The 21118-nt window shown below is 35.1% G+C and overlaps 3 protein-coding genes across 5 annotated transcripts in view; 1 reads left to right on the top strand and 2 right to left on the bottom strand.

Moving 5' to 3' along the window:
- Positions 1-317: 317 nt before the first annotated feature.
- mfsd8l1 (major facilitator superfamily domain containing 8-like 1) lies at positions 318-8299 on the bottom strand. Its single transcript, XM_059568757.1, has 12 exons — positions 8086-8299; positions 6822-7007; positions 6368-6430; positions 6179-6298; positions 5890-5969; positions 5502-5808; positions 4383-4456; positions 3079-3292; positions 2871-2993; positions 1698-1828; positions 1527-1612; positions 318-774 (listed from the first exon to the last, which is right to left on the bottom strand). Exons 1-11 carry the CDS (start codon positions 8159-8161, stop codon positions 1532-1534), a joined length of 1455 nt encoding a protein of 484 aa, XP_059424740.1. The 5' UTR covers positions 8162-8299; the 3' UTR covers positions 318-774; positions 1527-1531.
- Positions 8300-9256: 957 nt separating this feature from the next.
- polr2h (RNA polymerase II, I and III subunit H) lies at positions 9257-12932 on the bottom strand. Of its 3 annotated transcripts, none has more exons than XM_059568755.1 (6): positions 12897-12932; positions 12502-12598; positions 11618-11701; positions 11439-11532; positions 11081-11164; positions 9257-9714 (listed from the first exon to the last, which is right to left on the bottom strand). In XM_059568755.1, exons 2-6 carry the CDS (start codon positions 12572-12574, stop codon positions 9597-9599), a joined length of 453 nt encoding a protein of 150 aa, XP_059424738.1. In that variant the 5' UTR covers positions 12575-12598; positions 12897-12932; the 3' UTR covers positions 9257-9596. The 3 variants fall into 3 exon arrangements, with proteins under 3 accessions (XP_059424738.1, XP_059424737.1, XP_059424739.1); XM_059568754.1 differs by having other exon boundaries at positions 12769-12907; XM_059568756.1 differs by lacking the exon at positions 12897-12932 and adding an exon at positions 12765-12890 and having other exon boundaries at positions 12502-12590.
- A 526-nt stretch (positions 12933-13458) lies between these two features.
- LOC132160131 (lisH domain-containing protein ARMC9) overlaps positions 13459-21118 on the top strand; it is a 53688-nt gene continuing 46028 nt past the window's right edge. Inside the window, exons 1-6 of the mRNA XM_059569848.1 lie at positions 13459-13630; positions 15692-15777; positions 15875-16000; positions 18825-18995; positions 19244-19399; positions 19635-19727. Of these exons, the coding sequence (XP_059425831.1) occupies positions 15703-15777; positions 15875-16000; positions 18825-18995; positions 19244-19399; positions 19635-19727 (621 nt within the window). The 5' untranslated portion in view covers positions 13459-13630; positions 15692-15702. The remainder of the gene's footprint in view (positions 13631-15691; positions 15778-15874; positions 16001-18824; positions 18996-19243; positions 19400-19634; positions 19728-21118) is intronic.

The following is a 21118-nucleotide window of genomic DNA, read 5'->3' as shown; positions in this document are numbered from 1 at the left end:
ATGAAATAAAAAGTCTCAGTTAACCCATTTTATTTTTTCATTGTGGCAGAAAGGTCAAGAGTTGCAAGACACATTTACTGAAACGTGATGGGGTTATGTATTGTCTTAATTATAATTTATATTAATGCAGCTCTGGTACTTTGGGCATAAGGTTGTATATATATATATATATATAATTTTTGCAAGTAGCAGCAATCCTTTAAAGTTGAAGACAAAAAAAATAAAAATTTAAAACACAATCCTAAAGCTTTCTAACACAAACAGCCTCAGCATCACTTCAAAAACACAAAATAATCAGTCAGCAACATATATATATATATATATATATATATATATATATAGTCCTAAACTAAATGCATTAATCTCTTTATTATGGTAAAATAAAAGCATTATAACGTACATGAATGGATTTTCCCTCGGATTGTGGCCTTTCGTTCTTAGTCCTAAAACATCTCCTCTACAGGAATTTCCACAGGAAATAAAGTAGAAACGTCCTTTTAAAGAGTCTTGGCCCTGATCAAAGCTCTGCACAGCGCAGAGATGAAGACATCCAGAGATTTATCCATCGGCCTCGCGCTTGCTTTTCTCATTCTGCTTGCTATGTTGGTCTTACCCGCTCCTGACGTCTCCATTCACTGCATTCATTTCATTTGCTGCAGTGAATCCAGATCAGCTGGAGTCAAACCTAGATGGATTTCTCAAGATTTATTGAGTCAAATGATTCAGTATCAGATTCAGCTCACTGACAACAGCACAAACTAGTTGATGGCAAACCTACAAACAAGGAAAGAGCACTGTTGAATAATAACCTTGCCATAATATATATTCACGCACAAACATACAACAATAAAACATCGCTGCAAGCCGTGATGACTGGGGTTCAAGCACTTTAAAGCTTTTAAGCAAACAAACGATTTGGTCGACAAACAGATGCAGTTGTAGTCATTTTATATTTTTGTCCTGTTATAGCGCCACACAGTGGCTAGACTCTGATTTTTCTCATGTGACCTCAGATTGAGGTGTTACATATGCATATCTAGTTTGGTGTAAATATCTCATCTTGTTGAAAAATTAAAGCCAATTTTGTAAAAGTGGCCTCCGCCCCTTTCAAACGTTTCAGTGTCCCTTTGACAAGGGAAATCGAAAACTAAACTTGTTTTTTTATTGCTATTCACTCTCCAGAGAATTATTCTGCACTGGTTTGGTTCTGATTGGAGTGAAAATCCAAAAGAGCAGAATATTTTGCCACTCCATTCCAGCGACATAAGACACTTGAGCCTGAGACTGATGGATTAATAGTTCAGAGCGATTTCGTTCTTTCGAGCGCTGTAGCGCCCCCTATAGCCTAGCCTCTGTAATGTTGCAGAAGGTAATTGTACTACTGTACCATCCCTCAAAGTTTCAGGTCTCTACGCATTACGGTTTAGCAGTACAGTAAGCATTACAGTATGCTAGTAAGCAGTATGCTAGATGTCAGTTCTAAAAGCACCAAGTATGCTTCAGTCTTATGTTCATTCTTTGATTACCTGCGTCAGTCTTCAGACTCGGTTCCTGTGGGACGGTCTACAGTTTCGGGCGCCACCAGCCGCTCATACGACACCACCATCATGATCTGTCAATCACAGAGATGTCTCCGAGTGTTTTCATACTCTCATGTGTGCACTAGCTCACAGTCACACGTGTGCATCTGGACTCACCGTGAGTAGGGCCAGCAGACCCATCATCAGCCCCAGCATTACGTACAGGTTAAAGGTCAGACCACCCGCCCAGAGAGGCCCGAGAATGGTGGCCAGTCCTCCGACAGAGCGCCGAATCCCCTGACTGAACCCTGAACAAACACAGGCCTGAGCTTCAGCAAACACGGACTTGGAAACCAGAAAAACTAGAAATGTTTGTTGCTTTGTATGTCACTTGACAAAGCCTCTCCTAAAAGTTGAAAAAGCCTGAGAGTTATTTTTGCGCAAAGGTGCGATCACTAGGGAAGCTTGTTTCCACCACTGAATAAAACTGTAAAAACTGTTCACAATTATGAAAAGAAAGTCAGAAAGTTATTTTTGCACAAAGGTGCGATCACTAGGGAAGCTTGTTTCCACCACTGAATAAAACTGTTCACAATTATGAAAAGAAAGTCAGAATCGCAAGATATAAACTTACTAGGTCAGAATTGCCAGAATAAAGTCAGAATTACGAGAAAGTCAGAAATGTAAACTTGAAATAGAAAACACAAGTAATAAATTGAGTTTAAATTGAGAAAATAGTCAAATGCGAGAGAAAAGAATGCAAGAAAAATGGTCAGAATTGGGAGAAAGTAAGAATCGCGAGGAAAAAGTGAACTGTCAGAAAAATGTATAATTGCGAGAAAAAAGCCTACATTTTTTGAAAAGAGCAGAATTGCGTGGCAAAAAAGTAAAATGTCAGAAAAAGTCATAGTTGCAAGAAAAAAGTCAATTGTGAGAAAGGTGAACTTTGAGAAAGTTGTGAGTAGAAAGAATTGCAAGAAATAGTCATAATTGTGAGGAAAAAGTGAATTGTCAGAAAAAGTCATAACTTCAAAGATATAAACTTGCAGTTGCGACAATAGTCAGGATTGGAAGAAAAAAATTAATTGTCAGAATTGCGAGATATAAACTTGCAATTGCGAGGAAAAATTCAGAATTGCGAGAAAAAGTCTGAGTTGTGAGAAAACAAAGGTCAGAATTGCAAGATATATCACACAATTCTGAGAGAAAAGAGGTATACAGGCACTTTTTTAATTTTTTATTCAGATTAGCTACAGATTTTGCTAAAGAATGGTAAATGTGAGCATGCCTCAAGTGTTTTGACTTGTTTGTAGACACATGGTAAGCTGCTACTATGTTCTTAGGACAAACCTTGCGTCTTCTCTGATGTAATTTTGGAGAAGAGAGACACCTGGGCGACTGCCACAAAAGGAAGGCCCAGGACCTGAAGGAAAACACCTATGATGAACTCCGCCAGCTGCCACGCGAATCCACCTGAACCAAAGAAACATTTGTGAGCCGTGAGGGATTTTAGAGCTTATGAGCACAGCATCCAGAGTTTCTTTGTGTTCTTTCTTACCCTGAGGATTGGCCAGGAAGATCAGGCACCAGACACAGGAGATATTGCAGAGGATGAGGCCGACGGCCAGCACCACTCGCTCCGCCACACGCTTGCTCAGCCAGCGAACAAACAGGAAGCCAGCGATCACCTCGACGCCACACAGACAGTACATGATGCTGTTCTCCAACTCGCCAAAGTTAAAGAACTTCTGCGTCAGAGGAGTCACCATCGTCTAGAGGAAGGATATTATCAAACTAAATATGGCACTTTGGAAATATGGAAATTTGTCATTTGTCAAACGAAGCAGTGCAAGTGATTTCCGCCAGATATAAATGTAAATGCATTTTATTCTCCAAAACAATTCCTGCATTTTAACTGAATAAAGAAATTGGAAGCAGAATTGTACTTCAAATTTTAATTTAGGTAAGAAGAAACAAAAATGTAATAATTTAAATGTTTTAAATCTTACCTATATGTAGCATTTAATTTAAATATGTTTCATTATTTGTAATAAATTAACTTTAATTCTATGGGAAAAACTTGAAAAAAAAAATGTGGAAGACTTGGTGATGGAAGTAAAATTTGTTTTGAAGGCATGATGACAATTTTCAGGTTTGCCGCAAAATGTAATATCTAAATTAAATTATCAGAATTAATTTCATTTAAATTAGAAATCTTATTGTGAGTGGGTAATTCAAATATTTGTTCAAAATCCTCTGTGCATGCAGTGAATGCAATTTAATTCAAATTTAAATTAATTCAAGTTCCAAATAAAATCAACTGAAAACCAAATTGTTTTGAATTCCGATTTAAACTTTTATAGAATGTGCGGCAAATTTAAATTCAAATTCCAAATTAACCTTCTGTGAATTGTATTTCAAATTCAAATTCCAAATCAAATCAAGTCAATTTCAGTTCCAATTTCGATTAATTCAAAATCCAATTCAACATTCTGTAAAGTTTAGGGCAAATTCAATTCAATTACCAAATCAAATCAAACCAATTCTAATTTAAATTCAAATTCAAATCTATTTAAATTCCCATTCAACATTCTGAATAGTGCGGCAATTTAAAATCAAATCAAATTCAATTCCAATTCAAATTCCAATCCAACATTCTGTGGAGTGTGTGAAAAATTTAATTCAAATCCAATTCAAATCAAGTCAAAATTCATCCAAATTCATTAACATTTGTTGGCAAGTGTGGCCTATTCAATTTAAATTCCAACACATGAACTAACAGTGTCAGTTATTAAATTCTTAATTTTGCCAAACCTGCTACTTTAGGTGTGTGTGTGTGTGTGTGTGTGTGTGTGTGTTCACCTCCAGAGCTGTCTGATTAAACAGTGTGATAAACTGAGCAGCCAACAGCACAACCACCTCCTCTCTGATGAACTCTGGAAGAAGAAACAATGAAACTCACAGGTTTCAAACCAAACTCATTTCCATAGAGTCAATTTAGAGTACAATCACCTGTTTTTATTAGATCAGTCAGAAAACACTAGGTTTCCAGATTTGGTTTATATAAAGTGAACTCATCTGAACAAGCATCTTATAAGTGAAGGTTTTAAGAAAAGTGTTTTTTAAATAAAGCAGCTAAGTCTAACAACAAATTTTATGGCAATCCTATCAGTTTACTAAGAAGTTGCACGGTTTACTTACTATATTGAATTAAAAAATAAATAAAATTTTAATAGCATAAAGTATTTTTAAATTTCAATCGGTTAAGCTGAAAATCACCTTCTATTCCAGTATTGTTAACACATTTTGTAATAAGACACAAAATATGTCCTATTTTCAGCTAACAAGGCTTCCTTAAAGGGGTCATATGACGATGCTAAAAATAACATTACTTGTGTAATGCAATGTCTTTACGTGGTTTAAGGTTAAAAAAACAACAACATTAAATTCCACATATTGTAAATATTTGTTGCTGCTCTCTGCCTCACCTTTCTGAAATGCGTTGATTTTTACAAAGCTCATCGTTCTGAAAAGCGAGGTGTGTTCTGATTGGCCAGCTATTCACTGCATTGTGATTGGCTGAATACATCAAGTGTGTTATGGAAATGTTACACCCCTTACCATATTTGGAAACACAGCACAGGAAGCAACAATACCACAGCGAGAAGAAAAGTCATGTCTTCTTTCTTTGCGTGAACATTTGGGTGGCGTTATGCAAATCTCCCCACACAGTGATGTAGACATGTGGGGGCGTGTTTAAACAAGGAATTTTAGGAGGACTTGGACAAGCCTTAACTTTTATAAAGAAGATGTCTTTGGGTTTGAGACTTCTTTGTATCTTTAGGGATCTTATCTTTGCACAAACAGCTTGTTACGCTTCGAAGACAAAGGAAACTTGAACTCACAACATCTCTTTTCTAGTCAGCGGTTTCTTTGAATTCCCGTTATCCAGATTTTGAAAGTCTGTGATTTTGCGCTCACCTCTGCTGGCACTGAAGTTCTTGAAGGGACTGGAGCTGACCTCCTCAGGGGGAGGTGAAGGCGGAGGGGAATCATGGGTCACATCTCCGTTGGCCACTGAAGAGGTTCTGGACTTGACGCTGGTGACCGTCCCGTATGAGCCAGTGAGCTCGTTGGGCCCAACTAAAGGTTTTCCCTCCTCTTCCTCCTGCTCCACCTCCTCCCGCTCCACTCCATTCCTCTGACGTGTTTCCTCTTGAGGAGTGAAGTCCCAGTACATGAACAGGACTACAAACTGAAGAAGGATCCACAGCAGGCACATGAAGAGCTGAAACACAACAAATATACTGTTTATTGTACGTTTCAGGTTGCTTCAAACAACGTCGACATGAAATCTTCATGATCTCACCCCCGGGGAAGTGTATTTGTTCACTGTAAAAGGTCCGATCTGGAAGTCACAGAGTCTGAGAAAGATATTGAATGCAGGACCTAAAAGACAACGCAAAAAACAAAGTATGAACTAAATTAAATACAGCGAATTGAAGATGTCATATAATTATTTCTCTATTGTATTTAAAAAAAACTTTTTAAGTCCAACATTAAAACATTTGCTGAATATAAACAGGTATCGACTACTGAAATGTTTATTGCACAATAAAAGTTTTCATGCATGGTCTGCTAATTTATTTTTCACCGACCAATGAGAAGCCCAGCTTGACGGCAGGCCATAACTGCAGCGAAAACAGTCGAACGATCCTCAGGGGCTGTATTTCTCGTCAAGAAGCCAAAGATCGATGATCCCGCGCCAGTGCCAATACCTATAGCATTAGAAACTGGTTAAAACACTAAAATAGACATAACCTTAAAGAATTAGACCGAAACTTCACCTGCGACTAGACGACTGCAGAGCAATAACCATTTGGAGTATCCCATAAAATACATGAAGTTACCTAAAAACAGACATAAAGAGCCTTCATTTACATGACTAAATCATACAAGATGTAGATTTCTTCATCCGATTTGGAGAAATGTAGCTTTGCATCACTTGCTCAGCAATGGATCCTCTGCAGTGAATGGATTAGTTTTTTTTATAAACAAGCAGCTTTCGGCTTCACGAGACATGGACTGGAGTGATATGGATTACATGTGGATTATTATAAACTTGTTGGACTTTCAATCTGATGGCACCCATTCACTGCAGAGAATCCATTGTTGAGTAAGTGATGTACATTAATGCTACATTTCTCTGATGAAGTAACAAACTCCTCTACATCTTGGATGGACTGAGAGTGAGCACATTTATAATTTTTGGGTGAACCATTCCTTTAAGTGCAAACTTACCAACAATCTCAAAGACATTGGCGAACAGGATGATTTTTTTGGTGGCGAATGTGCGATCTGACCAGAAGCCAAACAAAGGCCCGGCGAGAAGCCCGCTGAAGCTGAACGCTGATAGGCTGAGACCAAGAAAGTACGGTGCTGCATTAAACGTCTGCAGATACCGCCATATTGTGGGCAAAATCACAGCTGAAATTAAATCAGACATACATTGATACATTATGGACACATCTGGTATGAGGGTATTGTAACTATTAACTTGATAGCTAGTTAGATTAGTGATTAATGGCAGTTCATTAACAGAGAAACTCTGTGACTTACTGTTCTGAAACAATCTTAAGAATCTCCGAGCACAAAGAACGATTCTGGGACAGACATGTTGGAAAATGACTCGCATACAAGATGAGTTTTATTATAAACAAGTAACAATTCCAGCACTGTTATTAGCAACATCACGTTATCCATTTGTGATGAATGTGACACAGTCTCTTTGTTATTATTGTTATTGAGGAGTTACATCAAGAATTATATTGACTACTGAAACATCTGGCTACATTATTACTTAATGTTCGATTATTATTATTTAAATCTTTTTTACATTTATGTGGAGTCCAAATAAAATATTAAACTAATAACAAAACATGTACCAGTGGCTTAAAGCATTGAGAATAGTATATTAAATTAATGATACGTGTAATTCACATCTTGGACTCCGGGGTCGATTTGATTCAAATATTGGTTCGAATTAAATTTCAGTGCAACATTTTGCAGAGCTTGTGGTAAAGTCGAGATCAAATTAAATTCTAATTAATCATTTTTTTGGAACGTGTGGCAAATTCTAATTCAGATTAATTCACATTCAAATCAGTTAAAATTCCATTTCAGTATTCTGTAGAGTGTGTGGTTTATGGAATTCAAATTCCAGTTCAAATTTTCAAAGCAATTCGTTAATAATTTTACCAACTACTGAAACTTTTACCATAGTATTTGTATGATTATTTTATATCTGTGGATATAATTTGGTATAATACATAATAAAAATAATGCACAAAAAAAACACCTAACTTACATTGAGTTAATGATGTGATGTCATACTGCTTATGTAAATACTAGTATGTTCAAATAATTGTGCTATGGTAATAGCCTCTGACACCATCCATATACAGTTCGTATTACACTATGTGTAAAAGTTATCACCAGTAGTGTGGTATAACGAATGTAAACTATTGTTTAGAACACTGAGACGGAGATCAGCAGCGTAACTCACCGTACTCGATCCCGCTCAGTAAGAAGATCAGTCCTATCGTGAAGAAGGTCAGTCTCTTCTTGCGTCTATAGTCCATCTTACTCTTTGTGATATTTATGGCTCGACAGACAGATTTTGACCCATTTTATCGCGGCTCGTAATGATCAGGACACTGCGACCAATTACTGCAGCGCCCTCTGAATACTGCACACTACAGCTCTACAGACACAGGTCTGGACCAGCGGCGCTGTGATGTAACCCGGACAGGTTTTCTCAACAGTCAGCAGCAGACACCTCATCAGTCCGGTTTAAAACAATACGAGCTTGAACTTACTTGAACGCCGTGATTTTGACACTCTCTGGCGTCACTACCGGTCGCCTGCACCTTGGTATTAGACATTAAAAGCTCGATTAAATTATCAAGAACATTATTTAAACCGCACAACCGATAACGGAATCTTAATTATATATATATATATATATATATATATATATATATATATATATATATATATATATATATATATATATATATATATATATATATATATATATATAAAATTCAGATTCATGTACACCATGTCTCCCATAAATTCAATCATTTTGACTATCTACTAAACTGATATATTCAATGTCTTGTACTAATATATATATATATATATATATATATATATATATATATATATATATATATATATATATATATATATATATATATACGCCATAATCTTCTATCTTTGGATTTTTAAAAAAAAGGCCTGATTTATTTATGCGTTTTTGTTTACAATTCAAAAAAGTGTCCTATACTTTGAACTGTAATGTAAAAGTCTTTCATGTAGGACACTATAGAGATAATCGGGGGTTAAATATTACATCCAGGCAGCTCACTGGACTGCAGACTTCGAGCGGTCTTGTGATTTGCGTTACAGTCCTCACACAGCCGCCTTCATGTAGTTTAAATCAGATTAAACCTGGACTCTTACTTATGTTGGGATGCAGTCTTTCCTGTTTTTTTGCTTAGCCTGTTATTTTTTTTATTTGCTTATATGCATACGGCTCAGGATGAAATTACATATGCATGCATTGGAATCATTCCCCAAGTCTCAATTACTAGCTCCCCCTCATCTTAGAGAGAGTATTTCAGACTTAATATGCGCCTCCACAGCTTATTACTAGTAAACACAATTTCTCATTTACTGATACACGGTTTAAAAGAAAAGAAGCATACAAAATAAAAAATGTCTCTGATGTCATTAATGTGATTCTACAGGGATTCAATCAATACGTTTGGCCAAAGCAGTGCACATGCACTAGATGAAATGAGAAAGTAGTTTAACAACTGAGCAATCATTTGATTTGAATATAAAACCACATATATATTATTTGTTACGTAATTTACCATGGGCTACAGTTTCCAGATCAGTTTCCACAACAGGAAAACCTCAAAGAAAAACAAGAAAGAAATGATAATAATAAAAATCCCGTTTTCTCAGTCCATAGAAGCGAGTGTAACTACAGGACAGGAGACACAGTCAGAAAGCAAGTTTCTTCATAAGCAGATAGACCCTGGAGTCCACTTCGAAACCATGCAGATTATTAGCATCTCCCTGAAGTCGCATCAGCAGACCTCCATAAGACACATATGCAGATCTGTGCAGAAACACAAATACACAAATCAGTTTAAAAACAGTGATGATAGTAGAAAATAAATCATTTTACATTACACTTTTCATAACGGAATATATAAAAAGTTACGACCAGCCTACAACCGGCCCCAATTCTTTTTATACCCTTGTAAAATCACAATAAAATATTATACGAATAAAATATTATATCAAATATAAAATTCTCCAGGCAACATTTTAGATTAAGACTAGACTTGGTTTAGTTCATATAATTTCTGGTCGCACATTTAGTTTGTGTACAACTTCAGATCTGAGCTGTCGCCTGTTACTGATGGTGTGCCTCAAGGCTCAGTCTTGAGGCCTCTTTTATTCATTAATTTTTCATGATTGTTGGACAAATTTTTAGGAAGCTTGGAATTAATTTGCATTGCTATGCCAACAACAGCCAGCTCTATATGCCTAACTCTGTATTTCCTTCATCATCTCTGTCAAGCTGAACAACCGCATGTTTATCTCAGAAGTATGGGGTCCAGGGCTTTTAGTTACAGTACAGACCAAAGGTTTGGACACACCTTCTCATTCAAAGAGTTTTCTTTATTTTCATGACTATGAAAATTGTAGAGTCACACTGAAGGCATCAAGGGCTATTTGACCAAGAAGGAGAGTGATGGGGTGCTGCGCCAGATGACCTGGCCTCCACAGTCACCGGACCTGAACCCAATCGAGATGGTTTAGGGGTGAGCTGGACCGCAGACAGAAGGCAAAAGGGCCAACAAGTGCTAAGCATCTCTCGGGGAACTCCTTCAAGACTGTTGGAAGACCATTTCAGGTGACTACCTCTTGAAGCTCATCAAGAGAATGCCAAGAGTATGCAAAGCAGTAATCAAAGCAAAAGGTGGCTACTTTGAAGAACCTACAATATGACATATTTTCAGTTGTTTCACACTTTTTTGTTATGTATATAATTCCATATATAATCCCACATGTGTTAATTCATAGTTTTGATGCCTTCAGTGTGAATCTACAATTTTAGTAGTCATGAAAATAAAGAAAACTCTTTGAATGAGAAGGTGTGTCCAAACTTTTGGTCTGTACTGTATGTTGCCCCTCATCTGTGGAATGCCCTTCTCCAGGACATCATTAACAGTGACAATCTTCACACTTTTAAATTGCTGTTTTATTGCATTTTGTCGTTTGCTTTGTTTGCTGTTGTTACATTGATGTTATAGGGAGATTTGATAAGGTGAGTGTCATGAAAGGCACCCACAAATAAAAATGCATGAATGAATGAATAATGTGTCAAATTTGCATGTATTTAGAAATGTTAATGCAAGCAAACAAATAAATAAATACATAAATGAATATGCACAAAAAAAAGAAAAGAAACTCACAGTCGTGTTGCCGCTTCTGTTGAGGTTTCATCTCCTTCAATCTTATAAACCTTTCCATACATGACATAATCAAACTGATCAGCCCTGCAAAAGAACAACAAAGACCATAAATTATGATTTAAAATAGCGGTTTTCTATGTGAATGTACTATAAAATGATCAAAGCTGTATTTTTAGCATCATTCCTCCAGTCTTCAGTGTCACATGATCTTCAGAAATCATTCTAATATGCAGATTTGCTGCTCAAGAAACATTTATCATCATTATCAAATATGGAAAACAGTTGTGGCAGTATGTTTTGCATTGCATTATTATTCATAATTTATTTTATGGTTATATATGTATATTGTTTTGTGTACCTGGACGGTCTGTCATCCTGAGGGTTGTATTCCCCGTCATCTGGCGTCCCGTCCTCATACAGCGTGCTGGCGATCACCAGTCTGAACTTGTCACCTGAGCGAACGATACGCCATCATGAGGATGATAACATATCAAAACAACAACAGGAACACGACTGAAGAGCAAACCGATCACTTACCGAGATCAACGGGATAAATCTGGATGTTCACGTCAAGGATCAGGTCCATTTTGAAAGACTCACTTTCACAGTGAAGACGAGACACTAAAAACAACAAAGCAAAAACAGTTAGAACTTCTGATGTAGAATTTCATTATTATTATTTTTTTTAACAGAAAGCAAAATGATAAATAAGGAAATAATGAATTCGAATAAACTGGTGAAGAGATATTTCTTGGTCATGCTATATCCCATCAGTGATTTTAAAATGCCATTTAAAATGTTTCTATCACGGGCCTCCCAATCAAAATCCTTTACTGTGATTTCATAATATGTTTACCTTAATATCGATTCTTAAAGTAGTAGTTACATTTAAAAAATACATTACTAAAATATTTTACTAAATACAATTAAAACTAATCCTCTATTTAAACTTAAAAGTTAGTTATGTATTTTAATGTATTAAAAAAGAACACACTTCTGAATATGTAAATTAGCATGAGTAAAATAAAACATAAAAGCAAGTTTAAATCTATTGATTTTCATTATTTAAACCTTTACTTTGTCTTGTTTTAAGTTTTCATTTTAATGCATTTTTTTTTTTAAATTATAATTTAATGTAACAATGTAAATATATCCCAATGATAGGTACACAAAACGAGCTAAAAAGATACAAATAAATATTTTTTTCTATATTTTATTAATATTTTTAAGTATTATAAGTATCTTCATGCCTTTTAACGTAAATGTTACTATGAAAATAGTATATATAGAGAGATATTTTATTTTATCTTTTTAGCTTGTTTTGTATATCCAGATTATTGGGAGTATTTTCTACAAGACTGTTTAATATGTATATTAAATTATCATGTATATATTTATGAATATACTAAAAACCATCTCACCTCTATCAAACTTTTTCCCGTCTGGATCGATATCCTTCACATCGAAGATATCCTCGAACAGAATTCCAGCCATTTACACACCAACTGAACTCTTATCCTGGTAACAACCAATTTAAAAAAAGAGATCAATGTCAAATAAAACTATGTTTAGCTTTAAAAACATACAACGTTCAGTATTATGTCGATTAAACCTCATTCTGACCGTATTCTAACAGTTACAGTAGTACATCACCAATTAAATAAACGATTTGTGCAAATATTACATACTTTCTCCAGATACAATGCGCGCAAGATCGTTCCAGTTAAATATAGGAAATATCAACTGTGCAGAAAAACAACAACTTTCTTCTCATTCAACACAAATATGAAACATGCCGCGAAACAATGTGCTTCACCTCTGGCCACGTGATTTACTACTACATCCGGGTCATGGCTCGCGTTTACGACGGTGGAACGTTGCATGTTTTAATATTTTAATATCAGCGGGGAGTAAAATTATATATAAATAGATAACATTTTAATATTTCTGCTTTTGTATGAATTACTTTTTTTAACCTGAATATATATAAACGAAAAAATATAATAAAAATAATAATTACAATAAATAATAACAGAGATGGGTATATTTTTGAGTAAACATAAAACTATCAAATTTAAATTAAAAGAACATTTCAATCCATGCTTAGAATAATCAAATTGACTAATAAAAGTCTGTTGTGTTCTTAGCTTTTTGTTCCGTTTTAGAAGGCTTCAGGGAAATACCATAAAATAACGAAAAATAATTCCATTTAAGGTTATGATCATTTCATTTACTTCCAAGAAACAAACCAATAATGTCCTTTTTTGAAACTCACATGTCATAAGCAACACAAACATTTAAAAATACAAACGACTACATTTAACCATACGTAAAACTACAAAAGATTTACGACACATGTATCTGGCAACCGGCGGTTCCGTCGCAGTTGCTAGGAGAAAGCGTCTTCCTCATGGTTACATCACAGTTAGCCAAACAGCTTCTGTTTATCCGGCTAAAATCGTCTTTAGTAGCCTATCTATATCCACGGATTTGACATAAAACTCATCAGATATGTTCAGCGACGGTTGTAAATGAAATATTGTTGGTGAGGTGAGTTCTGTTGTCATATTTAAACTGTAAACTGGCTATCAAGCACGCGCACTGCAGCTAACGCAACTGTATTTATAAATGATATCGCGTGTTTATGCGGCTCATCATTATTTACTAAAATAAACACGTGTCGTGTTTTTAGCAGCATATGCGTGGCTTATTTTTGCATTACCAGATTTAGCTTGGAGCTGAAGAAGAAAGGAGATAAAACGGCTCTCAAGTTAATTATTTGTAAAGCAAATTTATGTGTTTTGATGGGTTTGGTGTTGATTTCTTCAATGATTATATGCAGCATAGCGAGCCAAAATGTTGTTAACAAGTGATATTTAGTATTTATTTATATCTTGAGATCTGATATTTTCTGTCTCATTATCGCAGTTTTAATATACAGTCATGGCCAAAAATATTGGCACCCTTGGAAAATGCGTTCAAAGAAGGCTGTGAAAACTCATCTGCATTGTTAATCCTTTTGATCTTTTATTTTAAAAAAAATCACAAAAATGCATCCTTTCATTGGATAATACGAATTTGAAATGGGGGGAAATGTCATTATGAAATAAATGTTTGTTTTTTTCTCTAATACACATTGGCCACAATTAACGGCACCCTTTTATTAAATAATTTTTGAAACCTCCATTTGCCAGTTTAACAGGCCTAAATTTTCTCCTATAATGCCTGATGAGGTTAGAGAACACCTGACAAGAGATCAGAGACCATTCCTTCATCCAGAATCTCTCCAGACCCTTTAGATTCACAGCTCCATGTTGGTGCCTCTCCTCTTCAGTTCAACCCTCTAATTTTCTGTAGGGTTCAGGTCAGTGGACTGGAATGGCCATAGCAGAAGCTTGGTTTTGAGCTCCGTGACCCATTTCTGTGTTGTTTTTGAGGTTTGTGTTTGGGTTATGGTACGGTTGGAAGATCTAAACATGGTCCATTAAAAGATTTCTAACAGAGTCAGTCACTGATTTTTTATCTGTTTGTATTTGATAGAATCCATGATGCCATGTGTCTAAACAAGATGTCCAGGACCTCCAGCAGAAATATAGGCCCACGACATTAAAAATACAGCAGTATATTTAATTGTACACATGGGGTACTTTTTATCTCTGTGTTCACCAAACCCATCTTGAGTGTTTGCTGCTAGAAAGCTCATTTTTTTAGTTTCATCTGATCATAGAAGACAGTCCTAGTTGAAGTTCCAGTCTTGGCTGATAACTGAATATGCTTTAGTTTGTTGTTGGATGAGCTAGGAGAATTATTCTTTTAACCCTCCCAAACAACATGTGTTGATATAGGTTCTGTTTGACAATTTCTTTTTAATGTTTTCTGACACGAGACTCAACTATTGTCTGCAATTATCCAGCTGTGACCCTTGGAGAGTCTTTAGCTACTCAAACTCTCCTCACTGCATATTAGGACGATACAGACACACATCCTCTTCCAGGCAGTTTCGTAACATTTTCTGTTGGTTGGAAATTCTTAATTGTTGCCCTGATGCTGGAAATGGGAATTTTCACTGCTCTAGCTCTTTTCTTAAAGCCACTTCACAAATTTGTGAAGCTCAATTATCTTTTGCTGCACATCAGAAATATATTCTTTGGTTTTTCTCATTTTGATGGATGATTAAGGGAATTTGGGCTTGGTTTTCCCTCCTCTTTATATTTCTGTGAAACAGGAAACCATGGCTGGATAATTTCATGTTTATAATCATGCTGGAATGCTCAAAATTGTGAATATGACTGGGAATATATATAGAGTTATTTTACTAATAAAAATTTCTAGGGGTGCCAATAATTGGGTCCAACAAGTATTTGAGAAAAACCTTTATTTCATAATGATATTTCCCCACATTTTAAATTCTTATTATCCAATGAAAGGATACATTTTTGTGAAATTTTTAAATTAAAGATCAAATGGATTAACAATGCAGATGAATTTTCACAGCCGCCTTTGATCATATTTACCAAAGGTGCCAATATTTTTGGCCGTGTGTGTGTGTGTGTGTGTGTGTGTATGTATATATATATATATATATATATATATATAACTTTTTTTTTTTAGTTTGTGGATCAATGAGCTCCAGAAAACCTGAAAAGATGGGTGATGGCCTGGCAAGTGAAAGTGATCTGCTGTCAATGATCAACGAGGTCAGCTTACGTACAACTTTTATTTATTTATTTAAAAAAAAATCTATATATTTCAAAGATATAGACATACAGTGACATAGTATGTAACGATTTACAGTATCTGAAGTTTGCTGAGTTTGAAGAGACTGTGAAAGTGTTTGAAAAGGAAGTCAGACGCAAAGGAAAAACTGTCCTCAAAAGTTCAGGACACTCATGGCGAGACTCCAAAACCATCGGCATTCACGTGAGATTGATTTCTGATCTCATTTATTCAAAAAGTGACGTGACATTCAGCCAAGTATGGTGACCCATACTCAGAATTTGTGCTCTGCATTAAACCCATCCAAAGTGCACACACACACAGAGCAGTGAACACACACATACACACACCCGGAGCAGTGGGCATCATTTATGCTGCAACGCCCGGGGAGCAGTTGGGGGTTCGGTGCCTTGCTCAAGGAACTTAAGTTGTGGTATTGCCGGCCTGAGATTCGAACCCACAACCCTAGGGTTAGGAGTCAAACTCTCTAACCACTAGGCCACAAAAAAGGAAAAAAAAAAAAATTATATATATATATATATATATATATTAGGGCTGTGCGACATGGACAAAAATAACCTATCACAATTTTTTTTTAATCAATTTTGCGATTTCGATTTTAATCACGATTTTGACACACACAGACATGCTTTACAGTCATAAATGCATTCAGTATAAATCTGAAACATATTTCCAAAAGAAAACCAATGAGAGCTTTATCAAAATGTTGTAACATGACTCTCAGATTTTCTTTGCTCTTTTAACAAAACCAGATGCGCGTGCTCAGATCATATTAAATCTTTTCGCACCTTTCTATTTATATCATTGTCTGTTCTCATCTTTTTACCCAGTCTGCTATAAAGCGATTTAGAAATCGCGCACACTCAAATCACGATTTTATTTCGATATCGATTAATCGCACAGCCCATATATATATATATATATATATATATATATATATATATATATATATATATATTATTTAGGTTAGTGTTTTAAAATCATTTTAGTATAAACATATAAAAAAAGTTTAACTTTTAAGTAGTCTCTTTAATTACTTTTTTTTTTTTGTTAATGTTATTGGCTGGATTTTCGAAATGTTCAGGGGTGCGTTCTCCGATAACGTTGTCTCTTAGCGCGCTACGAATACTCAAAAGGTACACCTTAACTACAGGTATACCTTTGCTACGTGTGTTCTCCGAACTATACCTTAGGATGTTGCTTAAGGTAAACCTTCTTAAGTTCGACCTTAGCAGTTGCTGTCCATGGTGGAGGTGCTGAATAAGTTGATATCAACGCCTCGATGATCGATTGTGCGCTCTTTCCTTCACAGCGGTAAAGGTAAAGTATTGAGAAAACAATGTTCTTTATAAAGAAGCGTTTTAGAAATAGTACAAACTGCATTTATTGGGGCTTATTGAAATAAGTACATGCAGAAATAAATACGAGTATGTGTTTATAATTTAGCAAGTGTACAATCCCAAACCCTCACGGCCATAAGTCTGTTAATGTTCTCCACAACGTATGCTGATTATCCACCAGCCGTATCACATTATTGGCGTAAATCGCTCATTTGTGTAATTGGATGATTTCCTCAATAAAAGCGCAAACATGAGAGACATACCGACATTCACTATGTCGGGGAAAAAAGTCCGCAAAAAGAGATCGCCCAGCCACACTGAGGTCTTACTCAGCCCATATCCATCCCCAACAACCTCCAGAAAACTCCACCACGGCATAACAACGAAGAGCCGCCAGCTGCTGAATTTCGGGGCTGAGGGGGTAGCTCCGTCGAGTTTGTCTTGACAAATCTGGGCCAACAAGATGCAAGAGCTGCAGAATTTGCTCCCGTGGCAGGCAAAATGTTTTACAATGGTCTCTTCTGACATGGTAGTCAGTGGACTAAAATGTTCTCTCTTATAAAGTAGTTGACATACACTAACTGGCTCCGCGGACGCCGCCGTCTTTGATTTAAAACAAGTACTCGCTGTCTCGCTGCCATAGCTATAAAGTTTGTGTAAACTAATCTTTCTTTATATAGACTCCTAAGCCTTTTCTGTCAAATGGTTCGCCAGCTGATGTGCCTTAGGATAGTAATTAAAAAAGCTAACAACCATTAGTGTATGGAAACTTTATTAATGAAAACACTTCCATACACTGGGTGTAGGCTATAACAACTTAAGTATTTTATGTGTATAATTTTAAAGTAAAGTAAAAATGTAATTTTATTACTAAATCAGATTTTATATTAAATGTTCATATAAAATTTTCTATGTGTAATTAAACTGCGATGTAAAAAATCTTTTTGTGTAGTGGTGGCCACTAGCGGTATGAACCGTCAGCAGCGATAAGGTAAAGCTAAGAGCGTTCCAGACCAACCTTACGAACGCATGACTTACAGAAGGTATACTTAACTAAGAAGGTTTCGGAAACCACGTATTAACGATAAGGTACTTCTTAAGGTACAACTTAAGAGCGACGTAGCGTTAAGGTAGTTTCGGAGAACGCACCCCAGAACTTTTGCACTTTTTTTTATAAGAAATTATAATTGTAATCAATTTTATATATACAGTAATGTTTTTTAAATTCAAGATAAGTGTACCCAGCACTCATTATTAACATCGTGCCATGCATTTTAGATTTCTTTTTTCCTAAAAGGTTTAGAAGTTTAAATATCAGAAATTTGTTAACACATGCAATATATTTATAATTTATATATAATCTGTAGTATATAAATATTTACATTCTAAAAAAACATTGAGCAACGTTGAACGTTTGTCTCTCACCTTCGCTGACTGTCATTTGCTTAATATGATTTGTTATATTTATACTTAAAATAATTATAATATAATTTTATCTTTAATGTCCCCAACATTGCTATCAGAAAAAAAACCATTTATATACTTATTAATTTTTTATGTATGAATTTACAAACCACTCTGTATTTATAATAATAATATATTTAAAAATAAAAAGCAACTTAAAAGTTAATTCATTACTTGATAGTTTGTTTTTTCTCCCACAATAGGACGATTTTCTCAGCTCTTTTAATGATGGCGACTATAAGGTATTCTCTGAGCTGTGGGCTAAAACTATTCCTCCAGAGATTCGGGATTTTGATCCAGTAGCTCAGAAGCTGGAATTCTACTTACAAATTCATTTTACAATATACCCACTGAAATCACCTGTAGGAAGTCACGTAAGTACATTTACTTTTGGGAATAGTAATGAAATGACCTTTTTTAAATTAACTTAATAGACAAATCTACAATGCATGTATTCTGTTTGACCAACAGATGTCCTCCTCATAAAGTAAAATATTCAAGCAAACTTCTCGTTCAGTCAATTACATGACTTGAATCAGTATTTGAATGACATGGTATTAGCTTTCAGGTCAAGATGCAAATAATTTTTTGTTAAATGTAAAAATATATTTGTGTAATACAGGATAAAGGAGAGTTTGACAGCAGGATCAAACATTTCAAACACTATCTGGAGACCAGAGGGGCGGTACTGAGCCAGACCACTGAATTCCTGCCGTTCTACGCCCTGCCATTTGTGCCCAATCCCACAGTACATCCGTCCTTCCAAGAGCTTTTCCAGGTACAACACACACAAGTCTCCAAAACACCAGCTGATTAAAATCATAACAAAAAAAATCTATGAAAACCAGGTTAGTTCTTAGAAAAGCATATACTAGGATGCATTTTCTTATGGGTGCATCATATTGTAGCATTTTGAAAAATAGTAATATTCTGTATGACAGACCTCATGTACATTGAACACTTGCTTGATGCAGAAGAGTTTTTAACATGTTACTGTTTTTACTGGATCATAGGATTCCTGGACGCCAGAGTTGAAGGAAAGACTGGAGAAGTTTCTCTCAGTGACTCTGAAAGCTTCAAACACACCAAGACTTCTGACTTTATATGTATCCTTTTTGTGTATATTATAGGGGTGTAACGGTACACGTATTTGTACCGAAATTTTTTGAATAATTTACCGGACAATATATATATATATAATATATATATATTTTTTTTTTTCAGAAATTCAGACAAAAACAAAAATGCCTCAGTTATGATGGCAGCACAAAGGGTGATCATCCCTTTCTCTTTACATTACTTAAGTAATGACAAATAGAAATTGTATAATTTAGAAGTTAGTTTAAAAACTGCATTGCATTGAGTGCAATTTCCTTGTTTACATACACAATTTTAATTTGAGTGTTGATTATTACAGTTAAAAATAAATAGTAATTAAATTTAAGTTTGGGCTCTGTTGTTAATTGTAACCTTATGGTAATGTCAAAAGTTTCCCTATTATTTAGAAGCAGAAGCTGAGATCGATTTTTAGGTCTATAGATTTATTTTATGAGGTAAATTTAAAGAAACATTTTATTATAATTTAATTTATTTAAAGAAAGAGGAATTTTGTTAAACATTGTTTAATAAAAAAAAGAAAAATGTTTATTATTTTTTTTCAACCTGCTGTACTGAAATCATACTGAACTGTGATGTCAAAACCGAGGTACATACTGAATTACTTACCAAGGAAGGTACCTTATATTGCAAGGCATTTATATCATAATTTTTTAATTCTGATTTACAAACCTGTAAAACCCTTAGAAATAATAAATGAATAATTAATAGTAATGAATAGTAATTATTAAATAAAAGTAATAAAAATAAATAAATAAATGGTAATGAGAAATAAATAGTTATGCAATAGAAAATAAAACCACTTCTTATACAAACCCGATTGCAAAAAAAGTTGGGACACTGTACAAATTGTGAATAAAAACAGAATGCAATGATGTGGAAGTTTCAAATTAAATTTTTTTATTCAGAATACAACATAGATGACATATCAAATGTTTAAACTGAGAAAATGTATCATTTTAAGGGAAATATAAGTTGATTTTAAATTTCATGGCATCAACACATCTCAAAAAGTTGGGACAAGGCCATGTTTACCACTATGTGGCATCCCCTCTTCTTTTTTAACAGTCTCTGGGGACTGAGGAGACAAGTTGCTCAAGTTTAGGAATAGGAATGTTGTCCCATTCTTGTCTAATACAGGCTTCTAGTTGCTTAACTGTCTTAGGTCTGAGATGTTTTTTTATGGGACTGCAGGCTGGCCATTTTAGTACCCGGATCCTTCCTCTACACAGCCATGATGTTGTAATTGATGCAGTATGTGGTCTGGCATTGTCATGTTGGGAAATGCAAGGTCTTCCCTGAAAGAGACAACGTCTGGATGGGAGCATATGTTGTTCTAGAACTTGGATATTCCTTTCAACATTGATTGTGCCTTTCCAGA

The sequence above is a fragment of the Carassius carassius genome, chromosome 16 (assembly GCF_963082965.1).
Source record: "Carassius carassius chromosome 16, fCarCar2.1, whole genome shotgun sequence".
NCBI classification, from domain to species: Eukaryota; Metazoa; Chordata; class Actinopteri; order Cypriniformes; family Cyprinidae; genus Carassius; species Carassius carassius.
Note: the sequence above shows the minus strand (reverse complement) of the source record. Positions and strands in the feature narration are given on the sequence as shown.